Genomic DNA, 23553 nt, shown 5'->3' on the forward strand with positions numbered 1-23553 from the left:
CTTGGCTTTCCCAAGGCATGCAACAGCCATTTTTTCCCCCTCATACCAGATACACTCTCTCCAGTCCAGACGTCTCCCATTTTTTCAAGCTTACAAGTGCATGTTTTTCCTCATTTCCTTTCATGGACCCCTCAGAAGTAGCTCCTACACCAGAAAGATCTGCAGGCTTCAGGCTGAAATCCACTGCTCTAAATCAGTATGTCTCCCATGGTTCCTGTCTACCCCTCCCTAATTATTTTATAATTATGCTATTGTTTATTTAAAATTTTTCAATTTATTTTTTTCTACTTCTTGCTTAACTGACTGCTTTTTAAAAATCATGTTAAGGTCCTCTGACCTTCTGGTTGACTCCAACTTATTCAGCTAGCTATTTCTACAGTCATGTCAGATCTTTATAAATGGAAAGAATAAAAGTCTCATTGAAAAAAAGCCACTGTGGGCTAACTGAAAAGTTGCCATACACAACTTAGATCAAAGAAAATGATTTTTTAGCCAGAGGGGATAGCTTCATAATTTAAATCTGAAGTTTGAAACACCTAGTGTCCTGGGACTTCACATTTGTATACTCTTAAAGGTCAAAAGTTTGAACACCGTGATTTGCACGCAGTTGATTTTGCAGGAGATTACAAAGCTAATGTTCCATAAGGACAATTAAGAGTCGAAGACAATTTAAATAAAAACAAATGTTGTCTCCGTGACCTTGGAAGGAATGTTTTTCCTTTCCCCAGCTTCTCATGGTACTGTTTCTTGCTTACCTTCCCCATCTGGGCAAGAAGCTGTACTCCACAGTCTGCAGGAAGAAAGGACAGCCCTAGGCTTACCCAACACCAGCAGCTGCAAGATCCAGAACAGCACAAAGGGTCTGGGATCACTCCCAGAACCTCACTACCCTCTTTCCCCAGTACCCATCAGTGGCAGCCTCTTCTGCCCCATAGCTGTGGGACGTATGCATGCATATATGCCTGTGTGCCGCCCTTGCCCCCCACAACTCACATCGTTCAACCAGCTCCCCCTCTGCCAGGCACTCAGATACTCAGGTGCTCAAGACCTTCCTTTTCTAGGGAGCGGGGATGAGCACGTCTCCAGGCACAGATCCACAGGAGAGGCTGGGAAGGGCCATAGGAGACCATCCACCTTAATGCCCACTCAGAGCAATGAGATCAGGGTGCCTGGGGCCTTGTTGTGCCGCCTCTGAGGATGTCTTGGGGATAGGAAGCCTGTGCACATACCCCATGGTATGTGACTCCCCTCACAGTAACTATGTCTTTCCCAGTACCAGTATCAGAATATTTCAAGTTCCTGTTGCCTCTCCTCCCAAGGGTGCACATCTCTGAGAGGAGTCTGCCTTCATCTCCTCTGAGGCTCCCTATGAGACAGCTGAGGACAGCAAGGTGTCCCCTTGGCCTTCTCTTCCTTGGGCTGAAGGAAGCCAGTCCTTCTAGCCTCTCCTCACACTTGATGAGGAATTAAACGTAGGACATCCCCCAACTCTCAAGAGTGCAGCTTTGGACCTGTTTGACTTCAAGGTGCCCGACACAGAGAGATTATTCGTCCCTTTCACATACACCGATGTGAGCAGGAGTCAAGCTGATACATCAGCAGGACATTACACTATAAACTGTCTCTGAACATCACACAGGCTCACTGTGAATAGATGACCAAAGATAACTTTGCATCCTAGCAGCCCATCTGCCTGCTTAAAGCAGAAACCTAGCAGTATCACCCCTCCGATGCTACTTGCTACCCCAACAACAGTAAAGATGAAGGTGTGAGGAATAAGCCCTTAATGGCAAATAAAGGCCAAAGCCTGAACAATTACACTGCAGGTACAAAGAACTCCCAAACTTCACGGCAAAATTTCTAAGAAACAGACTCTATTAAATTACTACATTGCAAAGCTCATTAACCATCCCCCCCCCCCCCCCCCCCCCAAAAAAAAGAATCAGTGGAAAAAAAAAACAACGTAGAGTTAATTTTCAGCTTAATTAATTTAGCTGAATTTTGCATCGTGCATCTGTTATGAATTACTCTTAAACTAGAAGCTTTCATCCTTCAGAAAGGCACAGGTCTGTGTTTCGGTGCCAGCAGCCACCTTTCCTCTGGCCCACATCCCAGCTGTGGGCAGGGAAGCTCCCGGCAGTGAGGCCTGGGCCCGCATTTCCTCCACCGCAGAGTCCCGGCACCAACCCAGCCAGCTCCTGCAATGGGTTGCTAAACCCCAGCACAGCCCTCGTCTTCACAAGCTCACCCACAGTTCACCCACAGAGGCTTTGGCTCCCATTGAAATTCAAGAGTCTGTGGATAGCTTGGTCAACTATGGTGTGCACAGAGGTGCTTCTGGAAGAAAAGATTTAAGAAAAACGAAGCCCTCTGTTACTTCACTGAATGCTAAGTCCTTCCACAGGAGCTTGGGTATACCCCTCCGGCCACTGCTAGAGGTCTCCCTCCTCAGTTGACCACCACGAGAATTAGTGGTAGGATGTCACCAGCCTGATCCTTCCCCGGGAGTCTTCTAAATCCATTTTAGGCCCCATTTGGCTGTCCTAGAAGGGCAGAGCTCTCCCACACTGTTTATTCCCCTCTTGAGGGGCAGCAAGTTGCTCTAGCAGAGACTCTCTGCCCATCTGAGCACCAGCAACCGAACAACACTGCACTTTCACCTTTGGTTTCTGAAGGCAGAAGCCAGAAAGCCATGGGAAGAGCAATTCCCATGTCCCTCTCCTCCCTCCCTCCCCATCTCCCCACCGCTACCTCTGCCCCTCACTCCTCCTTGTGCTACCCCAAGTCTCTGTGAAGCAAATTGCATCAGCGAAGTATTTGTCGATACAATGGGAACCTTTATGCAGGTACGTTATAATAAAATAATTAGGACAGCACTCTTTTCTTCCTTTTACTGTGATCTTCCAACAAATGCTTTCAAAAATGCATGGAAACTGTCATACTGTGTGCACATTCGTGGTTTAAAATGTTCAGGTCTTGTGTGTAAAATAGGTCTTGGTTAGGCAATTACAGAGAAGGACACGGCTCTGTTCACAAGATGGATTTGATTTCAGCAAATGCCTCACTAGCTTCCCCACTCTTCTACATTATTCCTCAGGAGTTACCTGGTGAGACCATCGCTTGGAATTAAGTGATTTCATTTCTGTTCATTTACTCTTGATTCTGTGCCAAACGCATCTATTGAGAAAGATGAATGCTGCTACTACTTACTGAACCAAAACCACAATACACAATCAATCAGGCAAATTAATGGTTGTTTTTTCAGGTCACCACAAGACTGCATCTGACCAGTAATACAAAGGTGAATGACAAGCTCTGAAAGAGACATGTTAACCATTTATCAGAAGGATTTTATCATCTGCATTTCTAACAGAGCAAAATAAAAGGATAGCCTTTTTGACAGTACTAAGATGGAAACACTATGCAATTAGATGTGTATCAACTGTTTTTCTAGACTTTAAAATCCAAAAACCTCCAACCCTCACAAAACTTAATAACGTATTACCTAGTAGATCTGTACCTTGTCTCAAATTTGTCTCTCCTCATGGCTACCCCCCCTTCTGAATGAAATAGCTTGCAATGCTCTAGCTAAACTATTACGAGGACTTGGCTCCTGGTAGGGTGCAAAGTGTAAAAGCAAACTGTTTTGAACACTGCTTTTGAAATCACCCCCTCTCATCTTCTACTTACAGTTAGGAAATCCTTGCAGTTGTGGGTTGGAAATTCTTTCTCACTTCCAAGCCCACAGGGGTCGTAACAGAAGGGAGAAGTCAGAATCTTTAATACTTTGTTAAATTTGGGTATTAGCATTTTAACCAATGGTCAGGATTTTACAGTCAAAACATTTAGAGTTTTCAACAACTTTTCAGCTCATCGATCATGTTCAGCAATGCAACAAGACTTCTTACTGAACTCCAGAACAAGCCATGCGATTTCACAAGTTAAGCATTGTTAAACATCGTTAAGCATTTCACTATACACAACATCGACTTATTGTTCATCAATGCTATAAAAAAAAAAGTATGAGAAGATAGGCAAATGGCAAGCAGTCAGCAGAGAAGATCTAGGCCATCAGATTTTTTTTTAATTTAATTTATTTATAATTATTATTTTTCCCCTGGGAAAAAGAGAAATAAGTTGTTAGAGTTACGAGTTATGTTCTCAGTCACTTGTAGAGTGTACTGCCTATTACCTTGACTGCTATTCTTGAGAACATGGTACGTACCTACTGCAGGAAGTCCATTTTCAGGGGTCTTTGGGAAATAGCCTCAATTTTGAAACAAATTGCTGCTTGTTAATTAAAGGCAAGAAAGATGGGAGCAAGCCCATGTTTTGCGTTATCTACATCATGAAATCTTAGACTCTCTCATAGAGACTTTCAGTGGTGAGAAATTAAGTGCATCCCCACTATTTCATTGGTTTTACTTTTAGGGCTTATTTTGTTAATTAAAGGTTGTTTTTCAACTTCATTAAGAAGGAGTGCAAAGACTAAAACTAAACATGAACTTTCCACTTTTATACTTAGCCCTCAACCACTGCAGACACTAAAGATTTTTCCACATGTAGTAGCCCATACCTTGTCTTTCTTTTTCCTACTGACAGCCAAATGAGCGCTATTTTAACATTGTATTTTACTGACCTCACCCCTTCATCATGAACCTTCTACAGAACAGGGCAAGCCCAATTGCTTGCTTCAGTTCTCAATGGCAAGGAAACCTTAAACCATCCCACACAACTGGAAAACTAATGGATGAAATGACTGGAGACTTAGAGAACTCAACTCCCTTCACCTATCTTCAGTGCTGCAATTATTACATTACTGTCCACAATAATTGTTGCCTAGAGACTTTGTCCAATTTATCATGGTTTTCTGCTCTATGCTTCTCCTTTACCACATGCTGCTGCCTGGATTAAAGGACCAGAAGCCCTGAAGGTACAATTACCACTGAGCCAGACAGGCAGGGTGATGGAGAAATAACACGGCCTACACGTTTCGTCCCTCACAAACACGCACTCCACAGACTGAGTTCACAAATTTCACTCTGCTTGGATCCAGGCCTGGAAACTTGAGTCTCTACCCAAGGCCAGGCCTCCCACTGAGGGCAGAAATAACCTCCGTCTACAGGTCAGAGCAGTCTGATTTCCTGGTATTTTGCAAAATAATGCTTTAAGGACATGAGGTTAATAAAGTTGTCTGGGTAGATGCTCTGAGACTACTTGGTATGCATTAAGCTCTGAAAGTTTTTTAAAAAAAAACAACCAAACACACCAAAACCAGACAACTCTCATGGGGATTATGCAATCTAACAACTGTTCCTCTTTTACTTATCGTTTGTAGCCTCCTCTCTAACCAGAGATAACCTCTAACTTAATATTTAACAGTAGTTTGGAATTAACAAATTCATTTAGAATGTTCCTTATGACAAAGGAAACAGTTATGAGATCAATAATACATGCTTGCAGTGGTCTGAAATATTTGTAAAGCCCTGCATTTCAACTTCTCACTACAATAAATGTTAAAACCACATTTTAACGTAACAATCAATGGAATCATTCATGCCTTTGAATATGTATGGCTCATTAACATATCTCATCTGCCTTTTGGGACCTGATCCTCAAGAGATTAGCAGAAGACCATGTTCACACCACCACTTTCCTTTATGGTATCCACACACCATGCTGTTCCTTTGTGCTACATTTTTCCCCCCCATCTCTGTTCATATGCTTTTAGCACCCACATCTAGCTACTTCTTAGTACTTTCTACAAAACTATCAGGCCACCTGTAGGCAATCAGGAGTGCTTTTACAGTTTAACTATGCTAAATGAAGATTAGTTAGTTTACATTTAGTAAAGAAGCTAGTACTAAAGAGAAGAAAACCCTGCTCCACATCCTTTAAATTTCTATGAACTATAAGAAAACAAAAATGACATAATCACCTCCATAACGTAAAATAGAGGTATTATTGATTCAAACTTTTCTAAAAGGTAAACAGTGCAAACCTCTGCTTCCATATTGTTGTTTCAATTTCTTTGCAGTAATTGCTTCAAAAACACAGTTCACATTGTGTAGTCAGGCAGAGAAAAACATACACAGAAGTTGCACAGAGATCGTCTAACTCTTTAGTATACTGAGCCGAAAAGGGCAGAATGTACACTGTACTTTTGAGAACAAGTTTAAAAGGAAAATGACTGTTTTAATGCTTTTCCAATTTTATAATGGCTACATTTAACAGTCAGTTTCTGGGAAAAACTTTGTTTTCTACATACACCAACTCACTCCTACCTTCAAACCAATAACAGACATTTTTATATTCTTGCCTGACTATGAGACACATAAACTACACAGAGAAAAACCTACACTGATTTGCCTAGCTTATCTAACACTATAGGCCAAAGTAAGATATGTTTGATTGAAAATGCCAACTGCAACTCTGATTTCAATAAAATCAGCATAACTCAAAAAATAATTGCACAAAGCAAGGTCACTTCAGTGAGCTAGTACCCATACCTTCTGAACTCTTCAAGTTTTATTAATGCCATATGTATAAATCCTCATCGTTCTGAAGACTGAGACCATCTGACCCTTTCAATTGTGCATACAGACTGCCCAGCACCTCTTTACTTAGTGCTGAACATCTACTCAAATGCAGCAGTATAAAAAGAACAGAAAGCAAAACCAAATCTCAACACATTGTCACTTCCCCTGCTCCTAGTCACAGACCTGTAAGCATCGAAAAAAAAAAAAAAAAGGAAAGTCAAACAATCTCCTTCACACTTTGAAACACTTTGAAAAGGCAGCAGAAGCAAGAGGTCTCCACCTGGAAGGAGAGAAATGCACCAGCTCTTTATGGCATCATCCACAGGGCTGGGAGAAAAGAAAAAGACTGACTTCTTCGGAGGTGCCCATGACTGCCTCTCATCTACTCCTTCTTTGATGGCTCTCATTGCCATGTTGAGTTTACCACACTTTAGGCCTTCAGCTGAATCTCCAGTACTCATAGTCATCCGAATACACAGAAGAGTCTGAAGGTAAATTACAAGAGAACAGCAGAAAAGCAGATTTGAATTTGTTGTCAAGATGTATGAGGTAAAAATGGTACAGAGTACAGATTGCCCCCATAAGGTGAATAATACAATCAATAGCTGTGTGTGGAGAGAATGAGAAAAAGAGCAAACACTGAAGAAAATACAGCAGAAAGTATGTTGCAATATGATATGGAAGAAACTATGTAGAATGAAGTAAAAAGTGAGAAAGAGCTGTTAATGTCTATTGCCTTTTTTTGACAGTGCATCTGCACAGCCCCTGGCATTATAGCGTGCAACTTCGCCTTCGGTTTCCAGAATTCACTACAAAAACAGTGAACAGCAGTGAGACTGATGAAGCAAGCCAGCCTGTTGAACACCTTTTAAGAAAAGCAGTTTGTTCAGAAACTAGACTGAATAGCATAATGCACCTGGGCCTCTTCAGATAACAAATAAAGGGAGGGGAAACTCTTATACACAGACCAGTGAAGTGGTCATGGGCTGCAACTTGCACTTTGGAAAAAGTGTCAGTACAACATATGCTAGTACATTAAGTATCCATCATAAAAACTGGTTGATTGTCACAATCATAGGATCATAAAACAGATTGGGTTGGAAGAGATCTTAAAGATCATCTAATCAATCAGATCAAAACCAAAGAGTTCTCAAGAGAACACAACCACTATTATTACAAATTATGAACAGTACTTTATTCTATGCTCAGTTCATCTGCCAGTTCTGAAATCTATGACTTACCCTTCACCAACCATAGGAGTACCGCAGTAGCAGTAATACCCCAAATCATTACTTTTGGTTTAAAATTTTAAATATGTATCCTGAGCAGTACTGAAAACCCAAGTAAAAATTAATTACAGACTCACCATCTTTGGGCAAGTTCATGTTCTAGGCACCAATCAGAAATTGGACAAGTATCACATGCACACACACATGTAACCCAAACGGAAGCTGTACTAGCCCACATATAGTCAAATATTCAACCTAACTGCTACAAATACTTTTGGAATTCTATTATCTATGTTTATACTAGAGTCAGAAAGTTTTGTAATATACAGTGTGGATCACAGCCAACATTTTAGCTTTTCTACTCACAAACACACATCAGTGCCTGTGGCACCAATTTTTTTTGGAAATTGTTTTTGGAAATATTACAGGACTGTTAAGGATGTTCTATACTTAGGCTAATTGAGTATTTTACATAACCTTCTTTTCATTACACAAAAAACCCTAAGAACAAAGGGAAGCAACATAAATAAGCAAAAAAATGCCAAGTCAAATAAACCAGGAAAGATAATTTAAAAAATGCAGAAACCTTAATTGCAGAAGTAAAAACACAGAACTAGTTAAATATAAAAATGAGAAACCTTTTAACCTTTATTTAGCCCACAATACGGATGTAAACAAGCTTGTATTTTCTTTCTTCTTTTTTTTCTTTTAAATAGGTCTACAATACTGAATGTATTCCTAAATGCCACACCTTTTCTCCCTTCATGCTTAGAAGGATCTACAGTGGACTTATCATCCATGGTCAGAAGATTTCTAGAAAAACATTTTTTAAGTTGTATTTTGTAGCATTTGACGTCTCCCTATTTATTTAAGGTTGTTACTATTAGAGTTTTGCACAAAGTTGAGTCAGAGACACTCCATTCATTCTTAGAAATGACAGTCACTGGTTCTCCATTCAACAAAACTTCAGTCACTTTAGTTCTCTGCACACACACACTTTTTAATAAATTAATATTAAATTATAAAACTTACTTTTGCACAACTGCAGATTGTTTTTGACCTTTTTCCAGATCCTTTGAGCTATCTTTCCCAATGTTATTTGGGATCACGTCATCTTTATTTACAGAGTCCTCTTTCATTCTAGCTGTAGAACAGACAGGCTTTTCATTTTTTTGATGCTGTGGATGCATGTCCTCCATAGGAGTATTTGTGTTCTGCAAATCCTTTTCACATCTGTTGGGTTCATCTTGGAAGGTTGACTGTTTAGATTCTACCAAAGAAGATTTTGTTGTGAGATTAAATAAGCTTCCAAGAAACTGAAAAAAACCTTCTCGGGGTTGCTTGTCTTTATCTGCTGTTTTTATTCCAGGAGTCAAACTAGGAAGGCTATTAGCCTTTTTCAACTCCTCTTGGATTTCAGACTTGTTAAGTTCTTCTGTGGAATGGTTCTTTTCTTCATTTTGACAAACCTAAAATAAATATGAGAAGTAGATAAAGAAGACGTTAATTTTCATTTTCCTGCATTCCCCAAATCCTTAGTTTTTATTTGCTTCTATGCCCTGTACTCTTTAAGGAGATCTGCAGTTTAAAATTCATTTTAAAATCAAAGCCCTGTGCTCTCTTTTTCTCTCTATGCACTAAAAAGCCAAAAGGGCTAAACTGGCTAGAAGATTCACAAAGCTGCTGCTGGGGAAGTAAAGCACAGAAGGACAGCTTCAACTTGCAGGGAAAAAAGCCACCAATACAACAGAGGAACAAGCAAAGAACTATTTTTCACACCCTTGTATCACAAGCAAACAGAAGAGTTTCTTAGTTAATACTAGGGCACATTCAGTATTATTTACTGACATATATGTCCTGCCAGAAGGAGATTATGAGATTAGGCCTAAAACAGAACTTAAAATGAAAGAAAAGCAGGTTGCTTTCAGCATCTCTTTCTTAAAAGATCACATAAGGGAAATTACACACTGTTGTGTTAACAGACAGACAGTTGATTTTCTTATTGCTCCTAAAAGTTTCGACTCTTCTTACTGCTTGGAGTTAGGTGCCAACCATCTGCAGCAAGGACATGTTCTGGTCCTGCCGTGCACTGAACCAGCAGAAGAAATTCCACAAACTGGCACTCACACTCTCATTCTTTCAGGTTGTACCCTGAGACCAACTCAGGTGTACCAACAAGTACTTCAGACTCCAATCTGCTCAAAAATGAAGCTTCATGAACAAAACTATATGCACTTACGAGATGAACTGTTTTCAGCTTGCAAATGCATACAAGTACATCATAGCAAAATACAAACGCAGCCGTAAACACACAAAGTCCTACATATCACTACTTCCCTGCACCTAATCCACAACAGCTGTTTAAAGCCCGCTGAAAGTAATTCATACTAACACAGGTTCTCACCTCCTTTAAACCACAGAGGCAAGGCAAGCTCTGTTCCTCACCGGTTCATACCCTTGAGTTTCCTTGGTGTCAGCTTCTCTTACAGATCCAAGAACTGCTGCCCAAGACCATGCTATGTCTTCCAGCAATGATCTGCCCAAAAAGGTGCTGCTAATTCACTGGTAGGCTTCACAAACACTGTGTTAAACCCCTTTTCAGCCTCCCAGTCTGGAAATACTTTTCCTCCTCCAAAATTTCTGGGGAGCTCCCCCCCTCCGTATTCTCCATCCTCAGCCTTCATAGAGGGTGCTAGATGCCATTGCTGCCTATTCCATCCTTACCGTATAATCCCTGTAATGTCTATCCTTTCAACCCAGTTTATTAGAACAGAATAAAGTTAGATCAAATCTATCCTGCTCAGCAGGGTGGGAAAGGAGAACATGAATAAAAAGTTCTGCACAAGTTTTAGTTGTGTCAATATCATCTTTGGATAAGATATTAAATTGGGTAATGCCTATCCATCCAATATAAGCAGAAAGCTACTACTTTCATTAGTTTGCTAATCCTATTTCAAACTGAAAATATATTTCTCTCAAGTAATTAAACAAATATGATAATTTGTTAATGGCTCATCTATGATCATGCTAATGATGAAAAAAGTGTTTTAATGAACACCCTTTTCATGGTTGGGGGAACATTAATTTCTTTAAAAATCGCAAGCAACACTTAGTGATGCTGGGGCAGTGATCTTTAATCTTCAAGCAATATTTTGTCACCTTTTCCATCAAACAGTGGATGCACTTGCTTCATATTAACAGGTTAGATTTGCGTGTTGAAAATAGAATTGCTCACGTGAGGATAGAAATTGAAAAGCACTCATGGGTCCTTGAGAAATCCATACAACCTGTATTGTCTTCATACAGGTAAGAGAGTTAAAAAACCATGTTTAACGTTTTAGTACACTTTCAAATGTGGGGTGAGTCAAACTCTAGCCTTTTTGTCATCCCACCTGTGACAAACCCCACCTGCTCCCACACATACTGCGCTAATCATCTACAGCTGTATCTCTCAAAGGGGATGCAGCCATCCCCGTAGCATTTAGGGAATTACCACTTTACAAGTCAAATCTACCCAGGCCCATCCCTGGAAATAAAATAGAAGACAGCTTACAAGAGTACCATAATGTTGGCTGGTATCTTTAGTTCTAGACAAACTGACCAAGTAGCATGCAAACCTGAGATGAATCTCTTGGGCAATTAACTTTATCTCATATGAACTAAGTACTTTCAAGGAAGAAAGAAGAAAATTTAATTTCCAAAATTTGATGATACATGAATGACTTACTGTAATCAACTGCAGAGTTATACTGTCATAGTTTCTTCCTTCACTTTGATTTGTATATTAGCATTGTTCAATACCTGTTTTTGATTTAACTTTAAGTGAGGGAGGGTATTTCTCCCTTGTTCTGTGATTAACATAGTTCACATACATTTGTCAGGCTTAAAAGAGTATTTCGGTGCAAGAAGTGCATAAAAACCTTATTATTTTTTTCTGCAGATCTAATTGTTGCAGGCTATAAACATTTTTCTTGATTACTACAATATTTGTGAAATTAACAACTAAATATACTAACTACAGAAGAAAATATTACATTCAAAACTTGCCAACTATTTACTTTTTCTCTCTTTTTTTTTTTGTTTTAAGATATCTGTATTCAGGAATGTTTTCTTCTATTAGGAACTGAGACTTCAAACATGGCTAAATCTCTACGTATGGAATTCTTCTCCTAGCAGCTCTGAGGCATTATGCTTGCAAAGACACTGCCTCTTACTTATAAGCATAATTCATATCCTGCATGAAAAGCTGTTTTGCAGTCTCTGTTTCCAGAAACAGAAACCTATTTAGACTTTTCTTGCTCTTTAATCTTTCTTTCCTTACTTAACTGCTGCTAAATCAAAAGAACAGGAAGTTTTAATATGAAAGGGTCCTTCTGTACCTTTAACCATAAGTGGTGTCTTGCATAATAAAGCCCCGGAGAACATTTACACTATGCTTACTTGACGATATATGTGGATATTAAATCCCAACACAGAAGCTATGCAAATCTTTCTTCCCTCCATTCAATATAATCAATCCTACTTTCCATATATTCTCCCCTCTGCTCCACTTTGCTACAGAAGAGAGCATCAGCTATTGATGCTTTATCAGTCGCACATAAAATATCAATCCAAAGTCTGAACCACTATCCAGGTATTATACAAACAAAACTGTTCCTGCCACAGATTTTAAAGTTTGTATTTTAAGATAATGGCGTATTCAAAGTAATTAGACTAAAGCACATGACCTGTAAATCCCGTAAGCCATTAACACAGCAGGAGCCTTCAGACACAAGCGCCTGAACACCACAGCAGTACAACAGCAATTGCAGAAGGCAACATCATGGTAACTTTCACTTATTATTGGCATTCTCTGAGCTTGCCCCTGACAGAAGCCACCAGCAAATGCTTAAGATAGGCAGAGAATGTGCAGGGCGTATGCAAGCAATCCTTACCCTGGTATGTCCCAGCAATTTTTAGCAGTCGAGGCTTCTACTTCACCTTAACAGAGCAGCCACATTGCATCAAAATTAAACTTGAGCAGTTTGGTATTCACAATGCTGGAAGAATCCCAGACCGTGATACTGGTTATACTTCGTTTCATCAGTTAAAAAATAAATAGACCCTCTTCCAGCATCACAGAAGTCTGAACAGTTTCTCAGGCATACCACACAAACAATAGCTTTGGGGTGAAAACCTACCTGCCAGATCTCCCTTGAGATCCTTATTGGTGCAAGGAAAGACCTAAGCTGCCCTGTCACAGCACTGTCTTTCTGGAGAGCTCCTTTCATATGCAGACTGCCATCAGTCTGCCCCTTGTCTCCCCCTTCCCATCCTCTATGAGCTTTCCTGCTTGTGACATGCTTCATAAGCCTTTAATCAACCTTTATTCCTTTAGCAACTCCTTACTTGAAGATTCACTGGGCAAGCCCTGAGTCACCTGGCCTGACCTTGCAGCTGTAAGCAGGAGGCCAGACCAGATGACGACCTGGGGTCCCTTCAACCAGAGTTATCCTATGGTCCCGAGACCTCACACGCAACCAGGCTGGCGTGGAGGGGAAACTTAGCAGAGCGTGAAACAAGATCACGGCTTCAATCAGGTGACTGAAGAGACTGCGGTAATGACCAGAGCTGTATTTACTGTGCAGTCAGGTGGTACAGTCTCACCTCGCTTGAGCAACCGCTGCAGAGAAGCACTAGCAGCAGGGACTTGGAAGACGAGCCCACGTTGTCGTGTCTCGAGCCTGATTGCTATCCGAGCTGATTTATTCAACAGTAGGCTAGGTATGTTTTCCAGGCTGCAGTCCACTTCTGGCTGCAGCACAGACATATGCCCCGAAACCGAACTGCACGCAGGCAGCCCGGCACAGGGCTTGCTGCTGGTGCGAGCAGCTCCCCTGACGTGCAGAGCCCAGCAGCAGCCTGACCAGGGGCTGCTCTGCCAGCTTCGCCCAGCCTCTGACACACGGCGTGAGCGGCAGCCCTGGAAGCTGCCTCCTCTTGGCAGCCGAGTGGGAAAAGTTCACGTTGCCAGAGGTTTTCATTTGGCAGGGTTTGTGTCAGTCTGCCAGGAATATGATCTCTTTTATTGCCCTAACAAGTGAAATAAATGAAAACAGGGACAGCATTAAAACACAGATCTCTGCAAATAAAGGATTAGCTCCCAGCCACAACAGCCAGACATTTCGGGTTTTGCTCGCTGAGAGCAAACACTCATTACGAAGCAGCAATTCTAGACAACAGCCTGGAAATCTCCCACAGACAGCTTGTCTTACTACAGGGGAAGCTGCCAACAGAGCACACCCTGCAGACCCTATGGATGCACCTCTGTACTCTATCCACCTCACCTTTCCACAGGTACTGTTGCAAGAGAAGACAGACGGACATCAGGGTTTTAGGGTACTTACCCATTCACCCCAGGGACCCTCAGACAGTCATTTAACCCCAGCAATTTACTCATTCAAGAAATAGTCACAGAATTTCTTTTCACTAGTGTGTAGTTGTTTCAGATTAAAGTTTTGGGTGTACAAAGTAGTGTGCTAAAGCACCACTGCCTCAAATACTGGAAAATTAATGACGTTCCTCGGCTTAGCTTTGACCTTTCAACATAACCAGGATGACCACATTTAATTTCACAATTCCTGAGCATCTCATTAGATCTCTACAGTATGTAAATCTTGTATGCTAAGCAAAATCACACTGAAATAGCTTGAGTTGCTGGCAGATTAGTACATTCCCATGAGGAGCCCCTGCTGCATGTTTTTCAGCACATTTCCCTTCTCTGGGAGGGTAAAGCATCTTTGCAGTAATCTCCCACTTGTTTTACAATGAGTGGGACATGCTGAGCCACATGAAAAAGGCTTTTGTTTTTTTTTTCAGCTAGTATGAGGCAAAGAAGTTAAGCACTCTCAAACAACAGGAGGCAATACATACGGAAAGACTCTCTTTCCTGCTGCAAACCTGATGAAAAAGAACTGGACATAGTGCAAAAGATTAGGAACAAGAATTCTGTAAGAAAATTATCATAGTATTAAGAGAAATTCAGGAAAATGAACTATCAAGGCAGTATGATACATCATAAACAGAACTCCTAAGAGTCTACTGTTGCAAGCATTCCTGAGACAAATGGATTTAAAAACCACACTGTCAAAACGTTTTTGTTTCTTTTTATTACAGCAGTAATTGAAGTGGAGAAGATGATGTAAGGCATCTCTCCACCACTGTCAAAAACTGTTTATCTTAACTAAATAATAGCTTTAAAATAATCAGAGAAAAGAAAACAAAGAATAACAAATAAAGCATTGGGGGCTTTGGGGGTTTCAAGTTAAACGTGAGTTCTGTATTTCCACAAATAACACATGTTTTGAACCTCTGAACTCTTTGGCGTTTTCATACTGCAAAGTTCTCCTTCTACATCCTCCTTTCTCTGCTTGTTTTGACATGAAGAAAAAATCAGGTCATGACAACAGTGGAAGACGACTAACTAGAAAACTAATGAAATCACGACAGCTTCATAATCAGGTGTGTTGAACAACAGGAAGGGATTTTTAGTTAAACTGTATTGGCTTTGCATTTTTTTTGATACACCCATTTAAATTCAATGACTATTCAACATCTGGAAAGCAAGTGGCCTTTGTTGAAAGTTCAGCACTGGGACTTTTAAAATTTGTTTATCCATTTGAATTCTTGAAACACTGAGGGGACCTTAACACATTTCATTTGTCAGACGATGAAAGAAAAGATTAAACAAACATGCTTTGAATTCACCCAAAATTTGAGCAAATACTCAGACTCACCTTCACTGACAAGTGAACAAAAAGCAAGGTGGTAAGGGGAAAGATTTCAAATGAAAACAAAGATAAAAAGAAGGAACAATTCAAAATAAAGTTTCTGCAGTGTAACCTTTATGTTGAATTGTAAACTCAGGCAAAGCCTCTAGAATGACAAAACGAACTTTACAATTTATGAAGTTCTGTTTATACAAGTAACAGTAATTTCCAAACTTCTCTCTCTGAATTTTCTCCTGAAATTACTGTAAAGCTCTGATTAAAGACTAAGAATTGGTACTCCTTTCTCAATATATAAACATCTCTTTATTACTCGGTCTAGTATAGACCCTGAGAGAATTAAATTGTCTCATTTCAGTTCTTTCCTCTATGTTCTCCCAACGTTATTCTTCTATTGCCCTTTAATGAAAATGCATTTATGAACACGAAATGGCTTCCATTCTCTTTTACTTGGTAATTCCCTGATATACAAAAATAAATTTAAAAAAGGTCAAATTCACCTTTTCAATGCAAAAAAAGTCTGCACAAGCAGGCAGTACATTGGGAAGAGAGTGAGAGTGCAATTTCCACCCATACTTAAATTCTAATGGCAGGTTTTCACTCTCCTCCTCATCTGTCTCCTCAGTGGTTTTATGCGCTAGACTCAGCAAGGTTTAAGGCTATTCTTTTTTCATTCATCCTGAAACAAAGTTCCCTTATCAAGATCTTCTTTGAAGAATGACTATAGTAAAAAGGGAAATATATTTCAGAATCATCTTTTTAAAAATTTTTGGTACTACAGAGGAACTTACTAGGACACTATATAGGATGATCTTGAAATGTCTTCCCAAACACATACTGCTGTAAACACCATTCATTTAACAAAGAGTCCTGGGTAAACAGAAGATTCTATGTACTTCCTCTAAAATTTCATTTCAAAGAATGTCCAAATAGTTTCCAAAGAGAAAAAGATTTGCTGTTGGGTTCCACAAGAAAAATCCTGATCACGCAAACTCCAAAAACATTTTGGTTTTGTTTTTCATTCACAGCTGTGAGCAGCAACAACTACATGTTTAGCAGTAACTTTTTTTTTTTTTTAAATCATGGTTGGCAGTAATATTCCACCTCCCTTGACTCCCAAAAGTCGACTAATCCTTCTCTCTCATTTCTAACTATTAAGTCTAAACCAGAGGTATTCAGCAAGCATTCGCACACATACTGAGCTGATATAACTTAGACCACACACATATGAAATAAAGATAATATGAAATAAACCCATGCTACAGAAAAGTATGTGGTAAATAAAGACACTAGGCTTAATTTCAATTTCAATTTCTTTTTGTAGAACTTAAAATTAATGATAAAGTCAGAATTAGGGATACTCAGTAAGAACAGCTACATATATTCACCAAATTCATTCAAAGAGCTTTTTTTTTAAAAAAAAAACACACATGAATTACACACTAGATGGAAACTGATGTGATACAGAAATACAGAACTAATTAGGCTGAAAGGAATCTGACTGGGGAGGTCACGTAGTCTAAGCTCCTGCTCAAAGCAGCTCCAGTTAGAGCAGGGCTTCAGCCAGCTGAGTTTTGAATATTTCCAGGGATAAAGGTCCCACAACTTTCTTGGGTAACTTTTGCCAATATTTGACCACCAATACAGTAAAACGGGAAAAAAGTAAGATAAGTTGTCAAAGCTAACTGGGATTTCCCATGTTCCAATTTACACCCGTTGCCTCTTGTCCTGCCTGTTGCAACTGCAAGAAGAATCTGGCTCCATCTTCTCACATAATTGCAGTCTTTGACATCAAATTTTAATACTTTATCTACCATTTAAATACAGCCATCTTTATATTACCTTGAAATTAAATTAATGTGAGAAAGCAGGGCTGCAGAATTATCTCTTCTCAATGTTCATAGTATACAGGAGTACTTATCACAGGCCAATTAGCAACAGGTTTAATTTGTAGCAAGCAAGCTTTAGATTGGATATTAAGAAAAGACTTTCTAATTAGAGGGCTTATGAAATTGGTGGGACAGTTGTCTGACAAAGTTGCAGAGATCTTGGAGATCCCCATCCCTGGAGGTCTTTGAGAACAAGTCAGACAAACTTCTATCAGGTATGACAGATACAGAGGTCTCACCTTGGGGCAGAGGAGTGGGCTAGATAATCTTTGCAGTACTTTCTCGCTCTGTGTCTTCTATGAAGACTGAGACTGTCTCTGGTTAATCCAGGCAACTAGTACCCAGGCTTGAGCCTTTGGGCCGAATTATAAAATATTTAAAGCTATCAAAATACTGACATCTAAATTACACACTTGGTAGATTACATTTGTACCTACCTTCTCAAACTTCTGCATTTGCCTCAGAGAGCTCACAGGGCAGTTCTTCTGCCAAGACGCTTAAGAATTCTTTCCTGATCAATTATGGGAGAATGTGCTTTTTCTTCCAGGCACCGTTACAGGAAGAATATCACGGGACGACTGTCAGGCAAGTCAATCTGCCGACACAAGCCCCAGTTGGACAAGAACCTCGGATAGGGCCAGCCTGGGATCTAAACAACTTGCTATTATTGAACCAGTCACTGCTGCTACAACTACAGTATGGTAATACAGGTAGAAGCCCAGGTTAAACTTGTGGCACAAGCACGTACAAGAGTGCTGTGTGCGTTCTTCAAAACTATACTAATAAGACATTATCCAGTATGCAGCTCATTACAGTAAGCAGCATTAGCTCAATCAGTAGCTGTGCCATTCAAGTCAAACAAGACCTACGTTCCACTTGTAAACCTCTGTTTTCAGGGCATTACCAAAAACTGTAAAGATGTATTCACCTGCTTTTGCAGGAAACACTGTTGCAATATTCCTTTTAAAAACAGTCTGCTAAAAGTGAGCTTAATGATACACTAGTATGTACAGGACACTATGCAATGCAGATGCTTAGAACGGGAAACATCAAGTTCAAGAACTGTTTACATCCACACAGCCACGTGTTCAACAATCACATCATTCAAATGGGGCATTTACTCAGAAAAAGCACTGTTTGCAGCTCTAATTCAAAGAAATAGAACCCAAACAGAATCTGTAAATAAACAGTGGCAGGCTCTGGCAATGAATTAATAGACATAGCAAGTATATTTCACTAATATTTTCCTGAAAGTTACCAAATGATGAGTGATAATGTCATCTTGGCACAAAAAGATAAGGTTTTGTATTTTCTTAAGGTGTTAAAGTATCATCTTCTCCCTCTGAGCTAAAGATTTCATCACAGGGAAGAAAGAAGCATGTATACAGAACTGGTAAGCAAGCCCTCAGAGCAGCTGGAGGGCTGTGGTAGCTCAGCATGTTTCTCAGCTCCACTCACCCTGTCAGTTATCATTTACATCTCCGACCTTTGCTGTTAAGACAGAGACACTGCAGTTCCCCTGCTATGTTGCCCCCGGCCTTCTGCTGAGATGGCCAATGAATATAAACACATCACAGCATGTAAGTCTATCAGAAACACGACAGATCATTAACTTGGTGGCAGACAGACACAATATGGTATCAGTTTGCAGTCACCGTCCACCTGAAATAAGTAGGAACATAGTTCAGAGATATGGGTATGTATTGAAACCTGCCCAGACCCAATCCAATAGATACACAGACTTAGAAATTCCTCACAAAGTACACTTCCTACAACTACAAAAGATTTTTTTTTCATAGTATAGTTACCTTGATGACTCAGTGAAGGAAACTGGAGTGATTTTCCATACCATACATTATTCCTTTCACATGAGACAGAGCCCCAGTTCTCTCCAACTGTTCAGCCACATTCTAGTTATCTTTGCACAAGACAGCTTATTTTGGACAATGTCAGGCGCTGAACAGTATGGTATTATAAAAAAAAAAAAAAAGTGTGCGTTGGAAGGAGTAATGCCAGGAAAAAAAAAATCTCCACCAAAAAAAAAGGGGGAAGGGGTTGAGGTGGGCTACCTCTCTAAATCACTTCTTATTACCTAGTTGTAATTTAAAGGCACACAAGATAAAATTGTAGTACTAAGAGTACGCATTAGTATGCCTATGAAACTGCTGAAGCGTATCAGAAGATTTTTTGATCAGCTTAAGAAAGCAAAAAAGAAGTTGGACAGGAAGTTCTCGGTACATTTGAACAGCCAGCGCATTCTAGTCATATGAAAGCCGCACCTTTCTTATAAAGCCTATACAAAGCCAAACACCAGGTATTATTTCAAAGATAATGTAACACACAATCTTACACTGCCAAGCATAAATCAAAGACAATATAATTAAATAAAAACTTTTAATGGCAAGACAAAGAACAGAGCAGCTACTTGGAACAAAACTTTACAGCATTAATATTGGCACCAACTTTAAACATACAAAAAGTTCTGAGTAGAAGACTTGAGTGCAATGAATTTAGATTCAGTAGGAAAAAATCAAAACTTAGGTTTCTGTAAATTAAAAATGTACCAAAGGAGATTTAGTTTTTGGCAAAAACGAGACACTCTTAGATAATTTAAACCTGTTATGCTCCTTGTACTCCACCTATGCATCCCGCTCGTCCACTGAAATCTAACCCTGTTCGTACTTCTGTTTAAGCAGTTCCTTGTGTTGAAGTCCTGTGCACATATGCTAAATCATTCCTCTCCCCCAGTCAAAACCTTCTTCAAAAGGAAAATGTTTTAGAAATTTTCACTGATCTAACACAGAAAAAATAAGATTTTTTAAAATACAAAAACTTTGCTTCTACTATAGTACGATCTCCTCTGGTTGAAAGAATCATTTCTGCCTGTGTTTCAAGCCATAAAAGCAATAGTCCATGATTTATGACAACGGGAAGGCATTCAGTAGCGTGGTCTGGGAGCCCAGCTCACACAGCGCTGGCTTGAATCCACAGGGCTTCCAAAAAAATGCTGCTGTGCTGTTTCTCACCTTGATGCATAATAATTACATTCAACACAGGATTGATCTTTATCTAATAACTCAGCTACTGACCTACATCTTTGCAGAGGCAACTGCAACATTTCTTCACCTTTGGCAAAACCCCTCCAAATAGTCCCTAGATAGTGAAGATGCCACTATACAGTGACTGTCAGCCATACAGCAAAAAGACCACTTCCTTCCCCATATACTGCTAGTGCTCAGTCTAGGCAACACTGTATAGAAACCTCAGATTCGGTCTGTTAAGAAGCCTACTACATCCACAAATAAATCTGGTGGACTAGTCAAGGCCCTTTCAGGGAAATTGCCACAAGATTTTCTGTAGTAGTTAAGCTACTACTAATGTAGAAAAAGGAACAAAAAATAGAAAAAGTACTTAGTGAATGAACTGCTAAAATGACTCTGTGCAGGGCATGATGTGACAGCAACTATTTGGAAGAGGGCTGTACCACCAGGCCCCATCTTGTATAGAACTGTTTATGATATTTGACTAAATCTAAACACAACTTTACTGGCAGCTACCACTTTGTGTCAAATGACTCATAGGAGAAAACGTCACATAAAAGCATGTCCATTTTTTCAGTAGAATGCTTACAGGATAAGACAAGCATGATTAACAGGGATAACATTGGTGAAGAATAGCTAACATGCATAAGTATTTCAGGAGAAAGTTCTTACAGCGCTTTGGTTGGCAACCAGTGCAACTTCAGGAAAACACTTGCTGGTTAGATATTCATAAATTATATAGAAATGGCACTTTAGGTGATTGTCAAATCAGAATTTGATAAAAACACTGGCTTCATCCTTTACTAGATGACTGCATGCGGAATTGGGACTACACTTACATTTATTTAATGTAAGTAAAGATATTAACTTTGATTCAAGAACAAGAAGCACAGACAGTCTTCCTATTTTTTGCATGTGTACCCTAGCATGATGGGCCCTGATCCAGAACATGGCAACTATGTGCTACAAGGCAATACATGAAGACCTCCAACCTCAGAACATAGCAAAAAGCTACAAGCAGATGCGGCAGGCTTAGCTCAATTCAGTATTAGTAAATAAAAATCATACCTTCAAAAGTGCAGGAAGAGTTGTGCTTTCCTTTTGGTTGTTCTTTAAATTTATGGCTTCACTCCCTTTGTGTTCAGAACTGAAAAAAAAAAGATATTTTGCAACACTGAGGACTTGCATTATTCAATTCCACTTGAGAGCCAACACATTCAATTTAAACACAAAAGAGCATTAACTTAAAAGGACAGATGAACATGTTTTCCAAAACACAGCCCATATGCTGCATGTATTGCAACTGAAAAAGCCATGCCCCAAAAAGCTCAAATGGAAGCAAAATACCTATTTCACATCATACTGATGTTTTCAAAACTCAAGCATTCAGAAAAGGCATATAGTGTAACTAAGGCTGCTCTTCCAACTGAAAAACAAAACAAAACAAAAAAACCCACATACACACAAAACAAAAACAAAAACTTTCTGTGCATAAATAATTCTGTGTATAATTTTCTATTGGGCAAAAAATAGTGTAGTTGATGAATTGTTCACTGTAGCATTCCTTGGCATAGCAGTATCCACCTGGCAGCTAGAAGGCACCCACAGTCCTTACACCAAAGATTGCAATTGAGTGGAATGTGCTCAGGGCAGATGGAATCATTACAAATCACACCTACCAGAGTTACCAAATCTTTACTCAACACTGAAAATACCTAATGAGCATTTGCAAGCAAATTCAGAAAAAAATTTCGAAAGGGGACAATAGGCACGTTATCATTACCAAGGCAACACTAGCTGACCATTTTAAAACTCAGAAGTCCAAAGTCTCATATGTCCTTGCTGCCAATTCACCCTGGCCTAAACTTTCTTCAGAACCCCATCTTTGGGATGAGGGGAACCATTTTTCTCCTGATTCTTAAAACTATCCTTAAGCACAATCCAGCAGAAAACATTTTTAATTCAAACCTTTATGCTACATGCAGCTACAAAGCAAAATCACATCAAGGAAAACATTAGAGGATGTGAATGACAGATCACTTCCTGCATTGCCTATCATAAACTGAAAAAAAAAACCACTTCGTATCAGTACAGCACATAAATATCCACTTTTGCAATGAAGTGATAATCGCTTCAAAAACCCTTCTTCAACAATTTCAGAAATTTAGCTTTGCTATTTATAAATGCACAAGCCCTTATTTTTGTTCTTGTACGAAGAGATGAATTGACAGCTGTTTAAATAAAAGAAAAAATATTTATTAATTGCATTTTGGTGAATTCTGCCAGGATTTAAAGAAAAGATTGAGATGTGGGCTGGTATTCCCATTACCACTGACTGTTAAGCCACAGGTAAGCACGTCTCAGTAAGACATTTGAGAAGAAAGGTTTTTTTCCTGATTGTGGATTAGGCATTGGAGTTAAATATACATTGATATACACATCAAAAATGAAATCCAGTCTGACTAAATGTTATTTTCCCTTACAAGCTGCTTAGAGTCAAGATTCCCTGAACAAAAATGAGAACACAGCTCTCCTGCGGTTAGGGTTAAGATCCTCTAGATCTTCTTGGATGCGTCAGAACAGAAAAGAGAAAGTTCTTTTCTCTCTTTTATAGATCCTCTTCAAGTTCAAAACCATGTACTTTCAGATCACCTCAGGTAATCCTTCATAATGCATTCTGAAACACTAAGATGCTTTTTCAGGGAAAGCACACAGTCTTGGCTGTTCTTTGCCTCCCTGTAAGACATAGCAGATGAATTAATATTCTCTCCTATTAAATTCTTGTGCTGTTGATGTGTTTCATGAAGAAGATGCCACAAACACTTCTGGGCAGCCTGGCACACTAATAAAAGTGCTTCACAGCATGTAACCTATTTTCTCCCTCTTAGTTTAAAAAACAAAACACAAAAACAAACCCTTCTTAGATCTGCACAGCTTTTCCTGACGCTGACACACTTGACCTTAGCAGGAGCTCCCTGTACTAAGAGCAGAAGAATGAGGCTGATATCCACCAGGTGTTCTTCTTGGCTTCAGGACACCAGTCCTTACGGAACTGCTCTGCAGAGCACAAATTAAATACTTGCTTTTGT

General features: G+C 39.5%; 1 protein-coding gene across 2 annotated transcripts in view; it reads right to left on the reverse strand.

Moving 5' to 3' along the window:
• CRYBG3 (crystallin beta-gamma domain containing 3) overlaps nucleotides 1–23553 on the reverse strand; it is a 94809-nt gene that overhangs the window by 58386 nt on the left and 12870 nt on the right. For both annotated transcript variants that reach the window (XM_048071606.2, XM_048071607.2), the window contains 2 exons: nucleotides 21533–21611; nucleotides 8801–9237 (listed from right to left, as the gene is read on the reverse strand). In XM_048071606.2, coding sequence (XP_047927563.2) covers nucleotides 8801–9237; nucleotides 21533–21611 — 516 coding nt within the window. The remainder of the gene's footprint in view (nucleotides 1–8800; nucleotides 9238–21532; nucleotides 21612–23553) is intronic.

The sequence above is a fragment of the Anser cygnoides genome, chromosome 1 (genome assembly GCF_040182565.1).
Source record: "Anser cygnoides isolate HZ-2024a breed goose chromosome 1, Taihu_goose_T2T_genome, whole genome shotgun sequence".
Taxonomy (NCBI): Eukaryota; Metazoa; Chordata; class Aves; order Anseriformes; family Anatidae; genus Anser; species Anser cygnoides.